Raw genomic sequence first — 13,886 nt, forward strand, 5'->3', positions numbered from 1 at the left:
CACTTTTAAATGTCATACAATAGTGCTTCTCTTTTTATATTTTTTTCAAGTAGTTAAAAACAGTAGAAACCACTCTCAGCTTACAGGTCACACAAAAACAGATGGCAAACCAGATTTGACTCAAAGAATACTGAGCCCCAAGACTGAATATACTAGTTCTTGATCTTCACTCAGACACCATATGCTCAGTGACTCACGCAATACATACTAAAAAGAAAAAAAAAGGTGGGCTGCAGCGATAGCACAGTAGTAGGGCGTTTGCCTTGCACTCGACCAACACAGGACTGACCCTCGTTCTATTCCCAGCATCCTATATGGTTCCCTGAGCCTGCCAGGAGCTATTTCTGAGTGCAGAGTCAGGAGTAAAACCCTGAACACTGCTGGGTGTGACCCAAAAAGAAAACAAACAAACAAACAAACAAATATATTTCAACGTTGGAAAAAGATCCCTTCACAGATACCTTCAGATCCAAGTTGGTCCAGCCCATAGGAGGCAGCCGTGTTGACATGGTGGACAGACGGATACGTGGTTCTTCTCTCCGAAGAGGCCTCAGCATCGAGAAGGGCTGGGAAAATGCTGGGTGTCTCCTCTGTGAACCCAGAGGGTGTCCCTGGGGAGTCCAGAACTGGTGTGAATGGTGTGATTGGCGTGGTGACTGTGTCCATTAGGTCTGCCAGACACACAAGACAGGGCTTGAATCAAAGAGGAGCACTGTGGGAAGCGTGCACTGCAGTTCTTTCTTTTTTAAGCAAAAAATAGTTTATGAAACACCTTATTTGTGTTAACCTGGTATCTAGACACCCCTCCATCTCCCACCCACATCATTCTAGATACCCAAAGAAAATATATTATCTTCCAGGAAAATATTCCTTTCTTCTAACAGGGACTGGAGATACAGCACAGCAGGTATGACACCTTGATATGACTAATCCCTGGCACCCTATATAAGATCCATATAGTCCCCTGAGGATTAGGATTGGTTACGTGCAAGGAAGATACTTTAACCCCTTGCTATCTCTCTGGTCCTCTGTTTTTACTTTGGGGGCCACACCTGTTGGTGCTCAGGAGTTGACTCTTGGCAGTGCTCTAGGAACCATATGTGGTAGAGTTGGCTGTCCAGACAGGAAAGATTCCTGAGCAGAGGGACAGAAGTAACTCCTAACACCTCTATGTGTTCCCCAAAACCAAAGAACCAGAACTCTGTCTTTAGAGGGGCTTCCTCAATCATAGGTGAGAGTTTGGGGACACTCCTGGAAACATAGCAGGGTAGGCCTGGTATTTGGAACCCAGGCCAGCAATGCAATGCTGCTTGGGTCTGGCAGCTCTAAGGGCCACAAGGGCGCCCTGGTGGTATCTGAGCATCATGTGGTGCTGGGAATTGAACCTGAGATCTCACACAAGGGCCTTATGCTAAATAAAATAAACAAAGAAAGACAAATTGATGATCTCACTTATATATGAGATTATACATGAGATCTTAAAAGGCCAAACTCAAAAAAATAAAAACAATGGTAGTTCATAAGAATGAGGGAAGTGGAGAAATAATAATCAGAGGATATGCAGTTCTAGTCATGTGATAAATAAATAATATATAGCAATCTGGGGCCAGAGAGATAGCACAGCAGTAGGGTTTTTGCCTTGCACGCAGCCGACTCAGGATGGACTCGGGTTCAATTCCCAGCATCCCATATGGGTCCTCCGAGACAGCCAGGGCAACTTCTTAGCACAAAGTCAGGAGTAACCCCTGAGCACTGCCAGGTGTGGCACAAAAAAAATTAAAAAAAATATATATATATATATAAATCTAATGTATGTGGTGATTATAGCTAATAAAACTATATGATTTTCTTGGAAGCTTCTTAGAATAGATGTGAAATGTTGCCACCACAGAAAAAGAAATCAGACGTGACTAGGATGGACATGGGAGCTAATACTAGTGGTAATCATTTTGAAATATACAAATATTTCATGCATGCACATACATCTCATATTACTGACATAATGTTTTTTGTCAATATAGCTAATAAATCTGGGATCAAAAGCTGCAAGATGTATCGGAGATAGCAGAAAAGGTAAGGTGCCGTGCCTGCATCCTACCAACCCTATTAAAATGTCTAATACCACATATGGTTTCCGGAACGTTGCCAAGAGTCAACTCCTGAGCAAAGAGCCAGGAATAACCCCTGAGCACCAACAGGTGTGGCCCCAAAAGTAAAGACAGACATCTAGAGAGATAGTAAACGGGTTGAAGGACTTGCCTTGCATGTAACCAACCCTAGATTAAACCCTGTCACTGCATACTGTCCCCCAAGCACCACCAGAAGCGATGCCTGAGCAGAGTCAGGCGTAAGCCCTGAGCACAGCTCAATGTAGCCCCCAAAATTACTCTCAAAGCATTTAAAATCATAATGTATATAAATTACATCATATACATTATTTCAAATCTTTGACATATCCAAGGCAGGAATTATTTAAGATGAAGTCAATGCTTTGACTTTTAGAAACCCATTCAAAGACAGTTCTAATGAAGATCAAGATTAGAAGGCTCCAAATCCAAAGGATTCAACCCTAGATCCTTCATCTTTTCCCTTCATCCCGCTGGCTCCTCTCAGCCAGATTGCCGCAGGAATATTGTTAGAAGGGGCCCCAGAGATACGTTTCCAAGAGATTTTTCTTGGGAGCTGCATCGTGATCCTTTTGGGTGGTGCCACTCTCGCCAAAGAAATTTTAGCTACCTTTCCTATAAACTCTTCAAGTGAACCCCTTGTAGGGACCTGATACCAGAGATCTCTGTTTAACTTGCTTTGCTTCTTATCAACCCACTGACAAAATCATCCCGCAGCCCTGCACCCAGTTCCCTCCCTTTCAGACCTTCCATGGCAAGAGTGACTTGGTAAGATGGAGAGATGGTTGTCGGTGAGACTGTTGCAGTCAGAGGCTCCCCTTGGCTGGAGAGCTGAGTAGCCCCAGGGACGGCAGACATGAGCGGGACGGACTTCTGGCCTTCCTCCATCTCCTTGTCGTTCTCTTCTGCAGCCTCCCGGGTAGAAACCTGCTGTTCTTCTGTCACTGATGATGAAGCAGCTTCTTCTTGAACAGCTGTTACCTCTTCAGTGACAGTGTCTTGAAAGGGAAAACAACGTTTTAAAACAGTCCACTTTATAAAAGACACGATAAGCTGAGAATGGAAAAATAGTAACCGCAAGTTAGGCACTTGCGTTGCACTTGACCGACCCTGGTTTGATCCCCGGTATCCCATATGGTCCCCCAAGGATACCAGGAGTAATTCCTAAGTGTTGAACCAGGAATAAGCCCTGAACCAAGTGTGTCCAAAAAACAAACAAATAAAATAAAACCCTCAAATGTATTTGTTTATCTTAACTATCACATTCACATTTCTGCAAGGGAAAGGGAAGTTACTGTTTTAAAGTAAAGCCATAATAATTCTAAAAACCAATGTTTACTGAATTTCTATAATTACATGTGACACAATCTTATTTTTTTTTTTTTTTTGGTTTTTAGGTCGCACCCGGCAGCACTCAGGGGTTACTCATGGCTCTATGCTCAGAAATCACCCCTGGCAGGCTCGGGGGAACATATGGGATGCTGGGATTCGAACCATGCCTTCTGCATGCAAGGCAAACACCTGTCTACATGCTATCTCTCTGGCCCCTACGATCTCGTTTTTATATTCCCACATGTGCTAGTGGGAGGCAGGTACTAAAGTTCAGTATATTCCACCCTTCCCCCAAAAAGAATTAGGCATGAAAAATTCATTCTTCTTTTATCATTTTGATTTGATTCCAATAAGATCTTACAAAAGATATCACCAGTTGGATACTCTCCATTAACCGAGTTACTAAGTTGAAGTCACGCGGTGCATCTTATTCTAAAACAGCTTGGAATAAGCATGTGCAGCTGATCATCTCTCATTCCTCAAGCTGTTTTTTGTGACCAAGTACACAAAATAAAAAAGTTGTCCCAAGCAACGAACAAGGCCTGTCAACGCATGACATCCACTGATGGAAAGGTCCAAAGGACGTAGAAAGTAGAATCAAGCCAGCTGTTGAATTGCCTGCACTGACTTCCCCCCTTTTATTTCTAGATGTAATTTTTCAAGAAAAAAATCAAAATTCTCACATGGTTTGAGAGAAAGAGAAGAAGAGAGAGACCAAGATAAAGACAGCAGAGAGAGAAACAGAGGCAGAAGGAAAGTGTCTCCCACAGAGGAAGGCTGGAGTGGGGAGCTGGAGGGAAACCGGAGACATTAGTGGTAGGAAGTGCACACTGGTAAAGGGGTGGGTATAGGAATATTGTAGGACTAAAACTCAATCGTAAACAAGTTTGTAACTTATCTCATAGTGATTCAGTTAAAAAATGTAATTACCGGGGGGTGGGGAGAGAAATAGCATAGAGGTAAGGCGTTTTCCTTTCATGAAAAAGGACGGTGGTTCGAATCCCTGCATCCCATATGGTCCCTCATGCCTGCTAGGGGCGATTTTCTGAGCATAGAGCCAGGAGTAACCCCTGAGCACTGCCGGGTGTGACCCCCCCCAAAATGTAATTACATATGATTAATAGATGAGATAAATATTTATCTACAATTTGTGCTAAGAAATGCCAGGGGTATGGTATTGTCACAATATACAAATAAGTATCCTGTATAATCTATTTAAACATATAGTTAGTTCTTGGGGCTTCAACGGACAGAATAGGGGTTAAAACACATCTTTCAGGCAGTCAACCCTAATTGAATTTCAGGTAGCACATATGTTCCCCCAAACACCACCAAGAGTGATCCCTGAGCACAGGAGTAACCCATGAGCATTACCAAATATGGCCCAAATCCCACCCAAAAAATTAATGTATTTCTAATTACTTCACATTTTCCAGTAAGTTTGTACATTTTTAAAAAGAGTTTGAAAAACTTGGGCCCGGAGAGATAGCACAGCGGCGTTTGCCTTGCAAGCAGCCGATTCAGGACCAAAGGTGGTTGGTTTGAATCCCGGTGTCCCATAGGGCCCCCCGTGCCTGCCAGGAGCTGTTTCTGAGCAGACAGCCAGGAGTAACCTCTGAGCACCGCCGGGTGTGGCCCAAAATAAAAAACCAAAAAAAAAAAAAAAAAAGCGTTTGAAAAACCTTAATCTATAATAGGATTTCTCAACATTAGAACTACTGGCATTTTGCCTCACATAAATCTCCGTTTTGGGAGCTATCCTGTCCACTAGAGACTGTCTGGCAGCATTGCTTTCCTCCTTGCCCCAAATCTCAGAAACACTGTTCTGTTGGGACAGCCCAAAATAACTGTAAACATTGCCAGTATTGGAGGGGGTAGGAATTAAAACCATTCCCAATGAACTACCAGCAGCTTCCATGCAGAAGTTATATTTGGACTCATCTTTAAATAAACTATTTCATTTATTTGCTTTTAGTCTTCATTAAAACTGAATTAAGGGCCTGGAGCAATAGCACAGTAGCAAGGCACTTGACTTGCACACAGCCAACCTGGGATGGACCTGGGTTTGATTCTTGGCATCCCATATGGTCCCCTGAGCCTGCCAGGAGCGATTTCTGAGTGCACAACCAGGCGTAACCCCTGAGCGCTGCTTTTTGAGTTTGACCCAAAAACAAAGACAAACAAACAAACAAAAAAAAACCTGAAATAATTTCATTCTAAATTAACATTTTACGAAAATATAAAATCAAGTTTCTCTTTTTTTCCTCTCTCTTTCTTTCACTTACCATGAACTATATTTCCCAATGGTTGATATGCCTCAGATGTATAGTCTGAGATGGAAACCGTCTCTGAAAAAAACACGGCATCACCTTCCTTGGTGGAGTCCCCGAAGTCTCCAGTATTTTGAAACCAATTTGCAGAAGAAACATTCATATCTTCCATAAAACTCGTGGGAGTGAAGGAGCTCTGATCGATGAAGGGAAGCGATCCCTCCTCCCCAGGGATCACTGACCCAGTTTGTGTTTTCCCTTCAGGCTGCCCCAGAGACACCTCGTCTGCCTCTGTCAGGGGCTCACCCCCTGCCACGCCATCATTCGCCACTTGTGCTATCTGAGAAGTCTCCAATCCCACCTGGGTCTCTGCATCGTCTCCCAGTTTGGGCATCTCTATTTGGCTGGCGCTCTCTAATTTGGTGTCGTCCCACTCGTCACTTAGGAGAGAAGCAGCTGCAGTAGCTGTGCTGACACTCAGGGTGACTTCTGGGGTTCCCAGCAGGCTGTCAGTTTCTAGCTCAAAACTCAGGGCATACTCAGAGGTGGCAGGCCCGAGTTTGGAGGCAGGAGACTGGGTATCATCAGATGTCATCTGTGATGCTGTCTCCATGCCCAGCATGAGGTGTCCAGGTTCCACGCCTTTCGTGGGCTCAGCCTGGGGAAAAGCTGGCCTACTGCCCGTGTCTGCTTCTGATTCCTCAGTCTGCAGCTTCACGGTTATCATTTGCTTAGTAGTCACATAGGAATCCGGTGAAGGTCCCAGACTAATTCCTTCCTGACTTTCAGTTGTAAATGACCCAAAATCCACATACTCCTGAGAACCTGGTGCTGTTTCTGTGGTCCCTGTGTCAACAGATTGAATGTTGGCATCCCTGAAGGGTCCCTCCTTCTTATCGACATTCAAAGAAGCAGCCGCAGTGGTCGGACTAGTTAACAGGGCCTTGGAGAGTTTGCTTTCAGATGTTCTCACTGGCTGGCTGGGAGCAAACACGTCTGCTGGGACCCCTGGTTCAGTCACGGTGTAAACCCTGGGCCTACTTGGCTGCTGAGGCCCAGTTCCAATAGGCAATACTTTTGGGGATGGTGCTGCAGATGGTCCAGCCTGTACTATCTTTGGATACTCAGAGACCACCGGTTCAGGAGAGTCCTGTGAAGCCGCGGAGTTATTTTGGGGCTCAGCTGTGATCACACTCTCTGGTTGTCTTTCTTCTGCGCGGCCACGTGCTAGGTCTTTTTGTGCTATCTTGGGGAAAGCCAGACATGGTGTGACTATGTGGAGAAGGAGAAGACTACAGAAAGTCAGGCAAAAGTGCGACCCATGAAGTCTGTTCATAGTGGAAGAGAAATGCACACACAGAAATGGGCAGTGGTGACAAGTCCAGTGATGGATTCCTGCAGGGAAAAAAACATATTGCACTGACATATGTTTTGTAGATAAGCCCCTTTATTTTTAAGCAGTTTTTTTATTTATTTGTTTGCTTGTTTGTTTATTTATTGGTTTTTGGGCCACACCCAGCAATGCTCAGGGGTTACTCCTGGCTCTGTGCTCAGAAATCACTCCTGGCAAGCCCGGGGAACCAAATGGGATGCCAGGAATCAAACCTGATTCGTCCGGGGTTGGCAGAAAGCAAGGCAAATGCCTTACCGCTGTGCTATCGCTCTGGCCCCACATAAGCCCCTTTAAATGAGACCAGAAGTAAGGCCATGAGCCTCCTTCACTTCCCTCGTGCTCAGAGATGATACATATAGACAATTGTTCTATTTCTTTGTACCTCTGAGACACGGTTAACCCAGTTCACTTTTCCCTGCTGAATTCTGCAGCTGATCTGACTGGAAGCTCTCTAGAAGAAGGTAACACAGTACATTGCTTTATAAATATCTACTTGAAAGAAACTACACTTGAAGTCATATTTGCACTATTCTTCCCCCAGTTCTTCTAGTAATCGTGGAGTCAAATGACTCAGAAATAGCAACATTTTCAGGCTCTGTAAGGTAAATCTTTATGTTTTACCTATATTACGTTCAAAAATATTATAAGTATTTCAAAAGTTATAAAATGGCATCATAAAATACTGTCAGTTACATTCAAGAGTTCTTAAAAGAGTCAGTATATTCTCAATTTAAATTTGTACTTAAAATGATCACACCACTTTCTCTTCTACAGCAACAATAAAAATATGGATCCGAGCAGAGAGATGGCTCAAAGGGTTGGTGTACATACATTGCATGAGAGAATTCCAGATCCCTCAGCACCTCAGGACCAAGGACCAATAGCCTCAAAAAAAATCATGTTTCAAATTTTAAAAGATAGAAAGTAAAACAGGTTAATGTTAATTAAAATATTTTTAGGAAAAAATATTTTAGAAGAACAAAACCATGTTTTTAAATTATTGCGCTTTGGGGGAAGTTGTACTGCTCCTAAGCAGTGCCCAAAGGACCAAGGGTTACTTCCAAGGATTGGCAATGGGACCTGCAGTAGAACACTAGAGAATGCAGTACCTCTTGGGTCTAATGTGCTAGAGAGAAGCTGCAGCGATTGCAGAGTGGTAGGGCATTTGCCTTGCACACAGCTGACCTGGCTGGGTTCAATTCCCCGTATCCCATATGGTCCCCTGAGCCTGCCAAGAACAATTTCTGAGTGAGGAGCTAGAAGTAACCCCTGAGTGCCACCAGGTGTGGCTCTAAACTAAACAACAACAACAACAAGAAAAAGTACTAGAGAGGGGCTGGAGAGATAGCATGGAGATAAGGTGTTTGCCTTTCATGCAGAAGGTCATCGGTTCAAATCCCAGCGTCCCATATGGTCCCCCGTGCCTGCCAGGAGCAATTTCTGAGCATGGAGCCAGGAGTAACCCCTGAGCACTGCCGGGTGTGACCCAAAAACCACACACAAAAAAAAAAAAAAAGTGCTGAGAATACCAGGGCCAAGGCAAGGGTACTGTGAAAGGTACCAGGAATCAAACCAGCGTAAACTGCAAGCAAGGCATAGCCCTAACTCCTATATTTTCTCTGTTTCATAAATTAGTAATTCTTACTGAAAACGCAAGACTGTAAGATTAAGATTGCTTGTATTTTTAAAGCTTAGAAATAGCATCAATACAACAGAGCACTGGACTCACATATATGAAGACTTGGGTTCAATCCCTGGCATAGCAAAATAAATAAACAAAAAGTGCTTATTTGTTAAGAAAACAAAAAATCTATTTACTCTTATTACAACAAAAAATAAGATCAAAACTGATCATTTTTCCACAAATTTAATAGTTTGAGTTTTTAACTATTTTTTAAAATAGGCCTTTTCTGTACCCCTCATTGAAAATTTCTCAGATACTATAGGTTTACTAGAAACTCATAGCTCAAACTTAAAATTCTAAAAGAACTACCTTGTAATGGCTTTTTCTTTTCTTTTTTTTTTTGTTTTGTTTTGTTTTTTTGTTGTTTTTGTTTTTTCTGGTCACACCCGCAGTGCTCAGGGGTTACTCCTGGCACTACACTCAGAAATTGCCCATGGCTTGGGGGGACCATATGGGACGCCGGGGGATCAAACCTCGGTCCTTCCTTGGCTAGCGCTTGCAAGGCAGACACCTTACCTTTAGTGCCACCTCACTGGCCCTGTAATAGCTTTTTCTTTCTTCATCATTAAGGCACCCAAATTAAGACTATAATATGGGCTGAAAGATAGCATGGAGGTAGAGCATTTGCCTTGAATGCAGAAGGATGGTGGTTTGAATCTCGGCATCCCATATGGTCCCCTGAGCCTGCCAGGAGCCATTTCTGAGAATAGAGCCAGGAGTAACCCCTGAGAGCTGCTGGGTGTGACCCCCCCCAAAAAAAAAAGAATATAATATGTGGGCTGAAAAGATAGCATGGAGGTAGGGTAGTTGCCTTTCATGCAGTAGGTCAGTGGTTTGAATCCTGGCATCCTATATGGTCCCCCGAGCTTGCCAGGAGCAATTTCTGAGTGTAGTGCCAGGAGTAACCCCTGAGCGCTGCGGGTGTGACCAAAAAAAAAAAAAAGAATATAATATGCTTGATGGGGGCCGGAGAGATAGCACAGCAGTAGGGCATTTGCCTTGCACAAAGATGACCTAGGATGAATGATGGCTCAATATCTGGCATCCCATAGGGTCCCCAGAGCCTTCCAGGAGTGATTTCTGAATGTAGAGCCAGGAATAATATCTAAGTGCCACTGGGTGTGACCCAAAAACCAAAAACAAACAACAACAACAACAAAAAGAATATGCTTGAGCCAGAAAGACCAAACATTGGGTAGAAAGTTGGCCTTGCATACAACCAAAATCTGTTCAATCTTCAGCAGCTCAATTCATCTCCCCAAGTTCCACCAGAAATGGTTTTTGAGCATAGCAGGTATAGATCAAAACCAAAACAGTAAACAAAAATAATACGGTGTGCTTACATACAATCTAAAACTATTTTTTAAATCTTAAAGTGTGTATTTTATTCCATAGTGTCCTCTTAATGGATTCAAGTTTTAGTAGATTGGGTATTTCTGAGACAAAGAAAAACTCAAGGACATAATCTAGGTGGCAGAAAAGAAAAAGGCTCCTTCTCTCTGCGTAAGGCAAGAAGACTCACAGATCAGGAGCTGAGGACTCCTGCCAACCAGCAGACCTTGTGCCTGAGTCACCTCAGACGCACACTCAGCCAGGGGCAAGTCTGCAGTCTCAGCTGACATCTTGCCTTGTGCCTTCTCCAGAGCCTGAGCAGAACCACCCCATTTAATTACTTGATCATTCCTCAGACTCAGAAAAAAATATTTATTCCAACCAGAGTCGGGGTCATTTGCCACACAGAAATCTAGGGTACAGTATTTGGGGAGAATGCTGGAAAAAGAAACAGCATTAGGAGATCACGTGCAAAAAAGGAACTGCAGATCCAAAACTAGTTTGTGTAGCAGAAGAGTAAATCCAGAGATGAAACTGAGAAATATGTGATTTCCCCCTCCCCAAAACAGGAAAATTCTCAGAGATAGTAAGTAGGATGTTAAATTTCTCCCACATAGATGACGAGAGCTGGAAATCGCTTATTTAAATATTAAATTTCACACAGGTAGTTGTATTATTTTGTAAGTTATTTGTTTGTTGAGGCTTCCCCAACAATATCCAAAAGTCTGGGAGTATTCCCAGGAATACTTAGCTCAGCAAATGGACATTTCGGGGCTCATCTCGGTGACACGAGGCTGTTGGGTCCAGCCAAGCAGGTCTAGGATAAGGGGAACAGATCATGCCTGAGATTGAACTTGGGGTCTTGAGTATGCAAGGCATTTGCTCTGTCTACTTAATTCCAATAACTGTTTTTTAAAAAAGAAAATACAGTTTTTATTAAAAAAAAAAAAAAAGGAAAATATTTTCCTGAGGCCAGAGCGATAGCATAGCAGTAGAGAATTTGCCTTTCACACAGCCAACCCCAACAGACCTCAGTTTGATTCCCCCGAGCCTGCCAGGGGCTATTTCTGAGCACAGAGCCAGGAGTAACCTCTGAGCACTGCCAGTGTGACCCAAAGACCAAAAAAAAAAAAAAAAAAAAAAGAAAATATTTTCCTTCCCCAAAACATATAAACACACACACACACACACACACACACACACACACACACACACACACACACACACACAAGCTACAGACCGCTAGTTCATTTCTGTGCTCTTTAAGAACAGCCTTTTCCTGAACAAGTATTTTTCCCACTCAGTGAAATCTTACTAACACCCCAGCCTATGGAAAGTGTGGTCCTTAGAGTTGGATCTACAATAAGCCCATGCCTCTAGATTAAACTCTGAAAAACACAGGCCAGGAGGAGTGGCAAGAAAGTAGAAGGATCTGAGCTGAAGCAAAATGGGATTCCTCAATACTAGTTGTTTTTTTTGTTTTGTTTTGTTTTTTTGGGCCACACCCTGTGGTGCTCAGGGGTTACTCCTGGCTGTCTGCTCAGAAATAGCTCCTGGCAGGCACGGGGGGCCCTATGGGACACCGGGATTCGAACCAACCACCTTTGGTCCTGGATTGGCTGCTTGCAAGGCAAACGCCGCTGTGCTATCTCTCCGGGCCCATCAATACTAGTTTTGATGTTGAGTTTGTGGTGCTGGGATGAAACTCAGGGGTCTCAGAACTGTAAGGCAGGTTCTCTATACTGAGCCACATTCCCAGCCCACAGTTTTGATTTTTTTAAGGCTTGTTACATAAAACTAGGCTATGGTCTCAGTCTCTCACTGAACAAAACTAGGTCATCTTTTAGTTTTGTTTTGAGTTCACACCAGCAATATTCAAGGTACTCCTGGCTTTTTATCATAAATTACCATATTTTTCTTACCATAAGACACAGTTTTTTCCCCCAAAAGTGAATCTTATGGAGCAAATGCTATCTGGAGCTGAAGCCTGAGTGGAAGGGAGGAGAGCATCTAAAAGCTATGTGCATCTTATGGTTGGGTGCGTCTTATAAAGCAAAAAAATACTGTACTCCTGGCTGTGCTGAAGACCATCTGGGATGTGGTGAATAGAACTCAGACTGGTCCCAAGCCAGGCAAGCACCCTATTTGCTGTACTATCTCTCCAGCCCCAGAGTAATCTTTGAGTTCATTTCTACCACCTTGATTGCATTTTCATAGTTACCTATACAACATAAAACAAGAATAGAAATTTCATATCCTTGCCATTTCATCATCAAGAAGGTAACATCCAAAATTGAAAGACCACTTCACATTTTATTTATATGGCCTGCAGTCGTAACATTTTTATGAGAAGAATTTTGTAAGCAGATCAGATTGAGGAAAGAAAATCAATAAAGATTGAATAGAACTTTGATTGCCTTTCTAAAACAAAATTCTCCTTCAAATCTTTATATTATTTTTCTGTTTGTTTAGGGGTGTTGTTTGTTTGTTTGTTTTTAGGCCACACCCAGTGACACTCAGGGGTTACTCCTGGCTATACAACTCAGAAATTGCTCCTGAATTGGGGAACCATAGGGGATGCCGGGGATCAAACCCAGGTCTGTCCTGGATCAGCCACATGCAAGACAAACACCCTACCACTGCACCATTGCTCAGGCCCTCAAATCTTTATTTTCACTAGCTCTTGAGATTTAGAACTCTGGAGGGATTTCTGCCATTGCATTCAAAGACTCCCTTCTGCTAGTAAGTGCTGGCCACCTGCTTTCTAAATCCAATTATGACAGGAAAAAAAAAAAAAAAGATGGGTGAACCGCAAGCCTTCATCTATGACTGTGGAATTCAGCCATATGCTCCTTTTCCCCACTATTCATGGTACATGAACTTTAAACACAGCAGAACAGAGAATCTTTAGAACTACACGGAAGAACAGGTCTGAAACACCAATTGGCAGATGGCCTTCAAGTTCCAGATCTTTCTCCAGCTTCAAAGCACAGCATAGCTCAAGGGGCCTCCCAGGAGTCTGGTGACAGCCACTTAAATTTAGCCCTTGAAGTTAGGGAACAAAGGAGACTGGTCACTGTTAAAGTGATGCCAATATTACAGATCTTGGTAACCATATGTAATTATATTTTAATGCAATCCTATTTTAAAGGTCTTTGGGCTTTTTCTTTCTTCCTCGATCCTGAATCCTTTCCCTGGCCAAGTGCTTCACCCAGAGGAAGCACTCAGTAAATATTAGCCAAACAAATAACTGACTATCTTGCACATACTTAGCTTGCTGAGAAAAGGGAGAAGTTTCATTGTTTATCAGAATTGTGTTATTTTTCCTGCTGTATCTTATCTTAAATTCACTCACATTTTTTAAGTTAAGTACTTAACAAACAAAAATAATATTCCCTAGTTTTTCCTTCACTCTGTATTGATGGATGCTGAGTATAGTTTGGGGTTTTTTTTCCCCAACTATATTCATCAGAACAAATTAATCCAGATAAACTCTAGCCAAATTGCTAATTAATAGTGGATTTAACTTCTAATCGTTTATAAAGTGCCCTTTTCAGAGCAAGTCTGCAACGCTTTGTTTGTTATTTACTCTCTAAGTTTGCTAATGGCTCAGCAGTCCTCTGGACAATAGCCTGCCTGCAGTGTTGCCACCAGTGGGCAGATAAGCTGCTAGGTCAAGCATAATCTTTGACAATCTTAAATCCAGTGCAGTTTCTTTGTCAGTTTCAGTATAGCCAGGCTTCAAAGTC

The 13,886-nt window shown here is 42.9% G+C and overlaps 1 protein-coding gene across 2 annotated transcripts in view; it reads right to left on the reverse strand.

Moving 5' to 3' along the window:
• The window catches only part of ARMH4 (armadillo like helical domain containing 4), a 141,347-nt gene that overhangs the window by 121,759 nt on the left and 5,702 nt on the right, over positions 1–13,886 (reverse strand). For both annotated transcript variants that reach the window (XM_049770361.1, XM_049770360.1), the window contains exons 2-4: positions 5,744–7,123; positions 2,873–3,124; positions 462–671 (exon numbers count right to left, since the gene is read on the reverse strand). In XM_049770361.1, coding sequence (XP_049626318.1) covers positions 462–671; positions 2,873–3,124; positions 5,744–7,064 — 1,783 coding nt within the window. In that variant the 5' untranslated portion in view covers positions 7,065–7,123. The remainder of the gene's footprint in view (positions 1–461; positions 672–2,872; positions 3,125–5,743; positions 7,124–13,886) is intronic.

This window comes from Suncus etruscus, chromosome 3 (genome assembly GCF_024139225.1).
Source record: "Suncus etruscus isolate mSunEtr1 chromosome 3, mSunEtr1.pri.cur, whole genome shotgun sequence".
Taxonomy (NCBI): Eukaryota; Metazoa; Chordata; class Mammalia; order Eulipotyphla; family Soricidae; genus Suncus; species Suncus etruscus.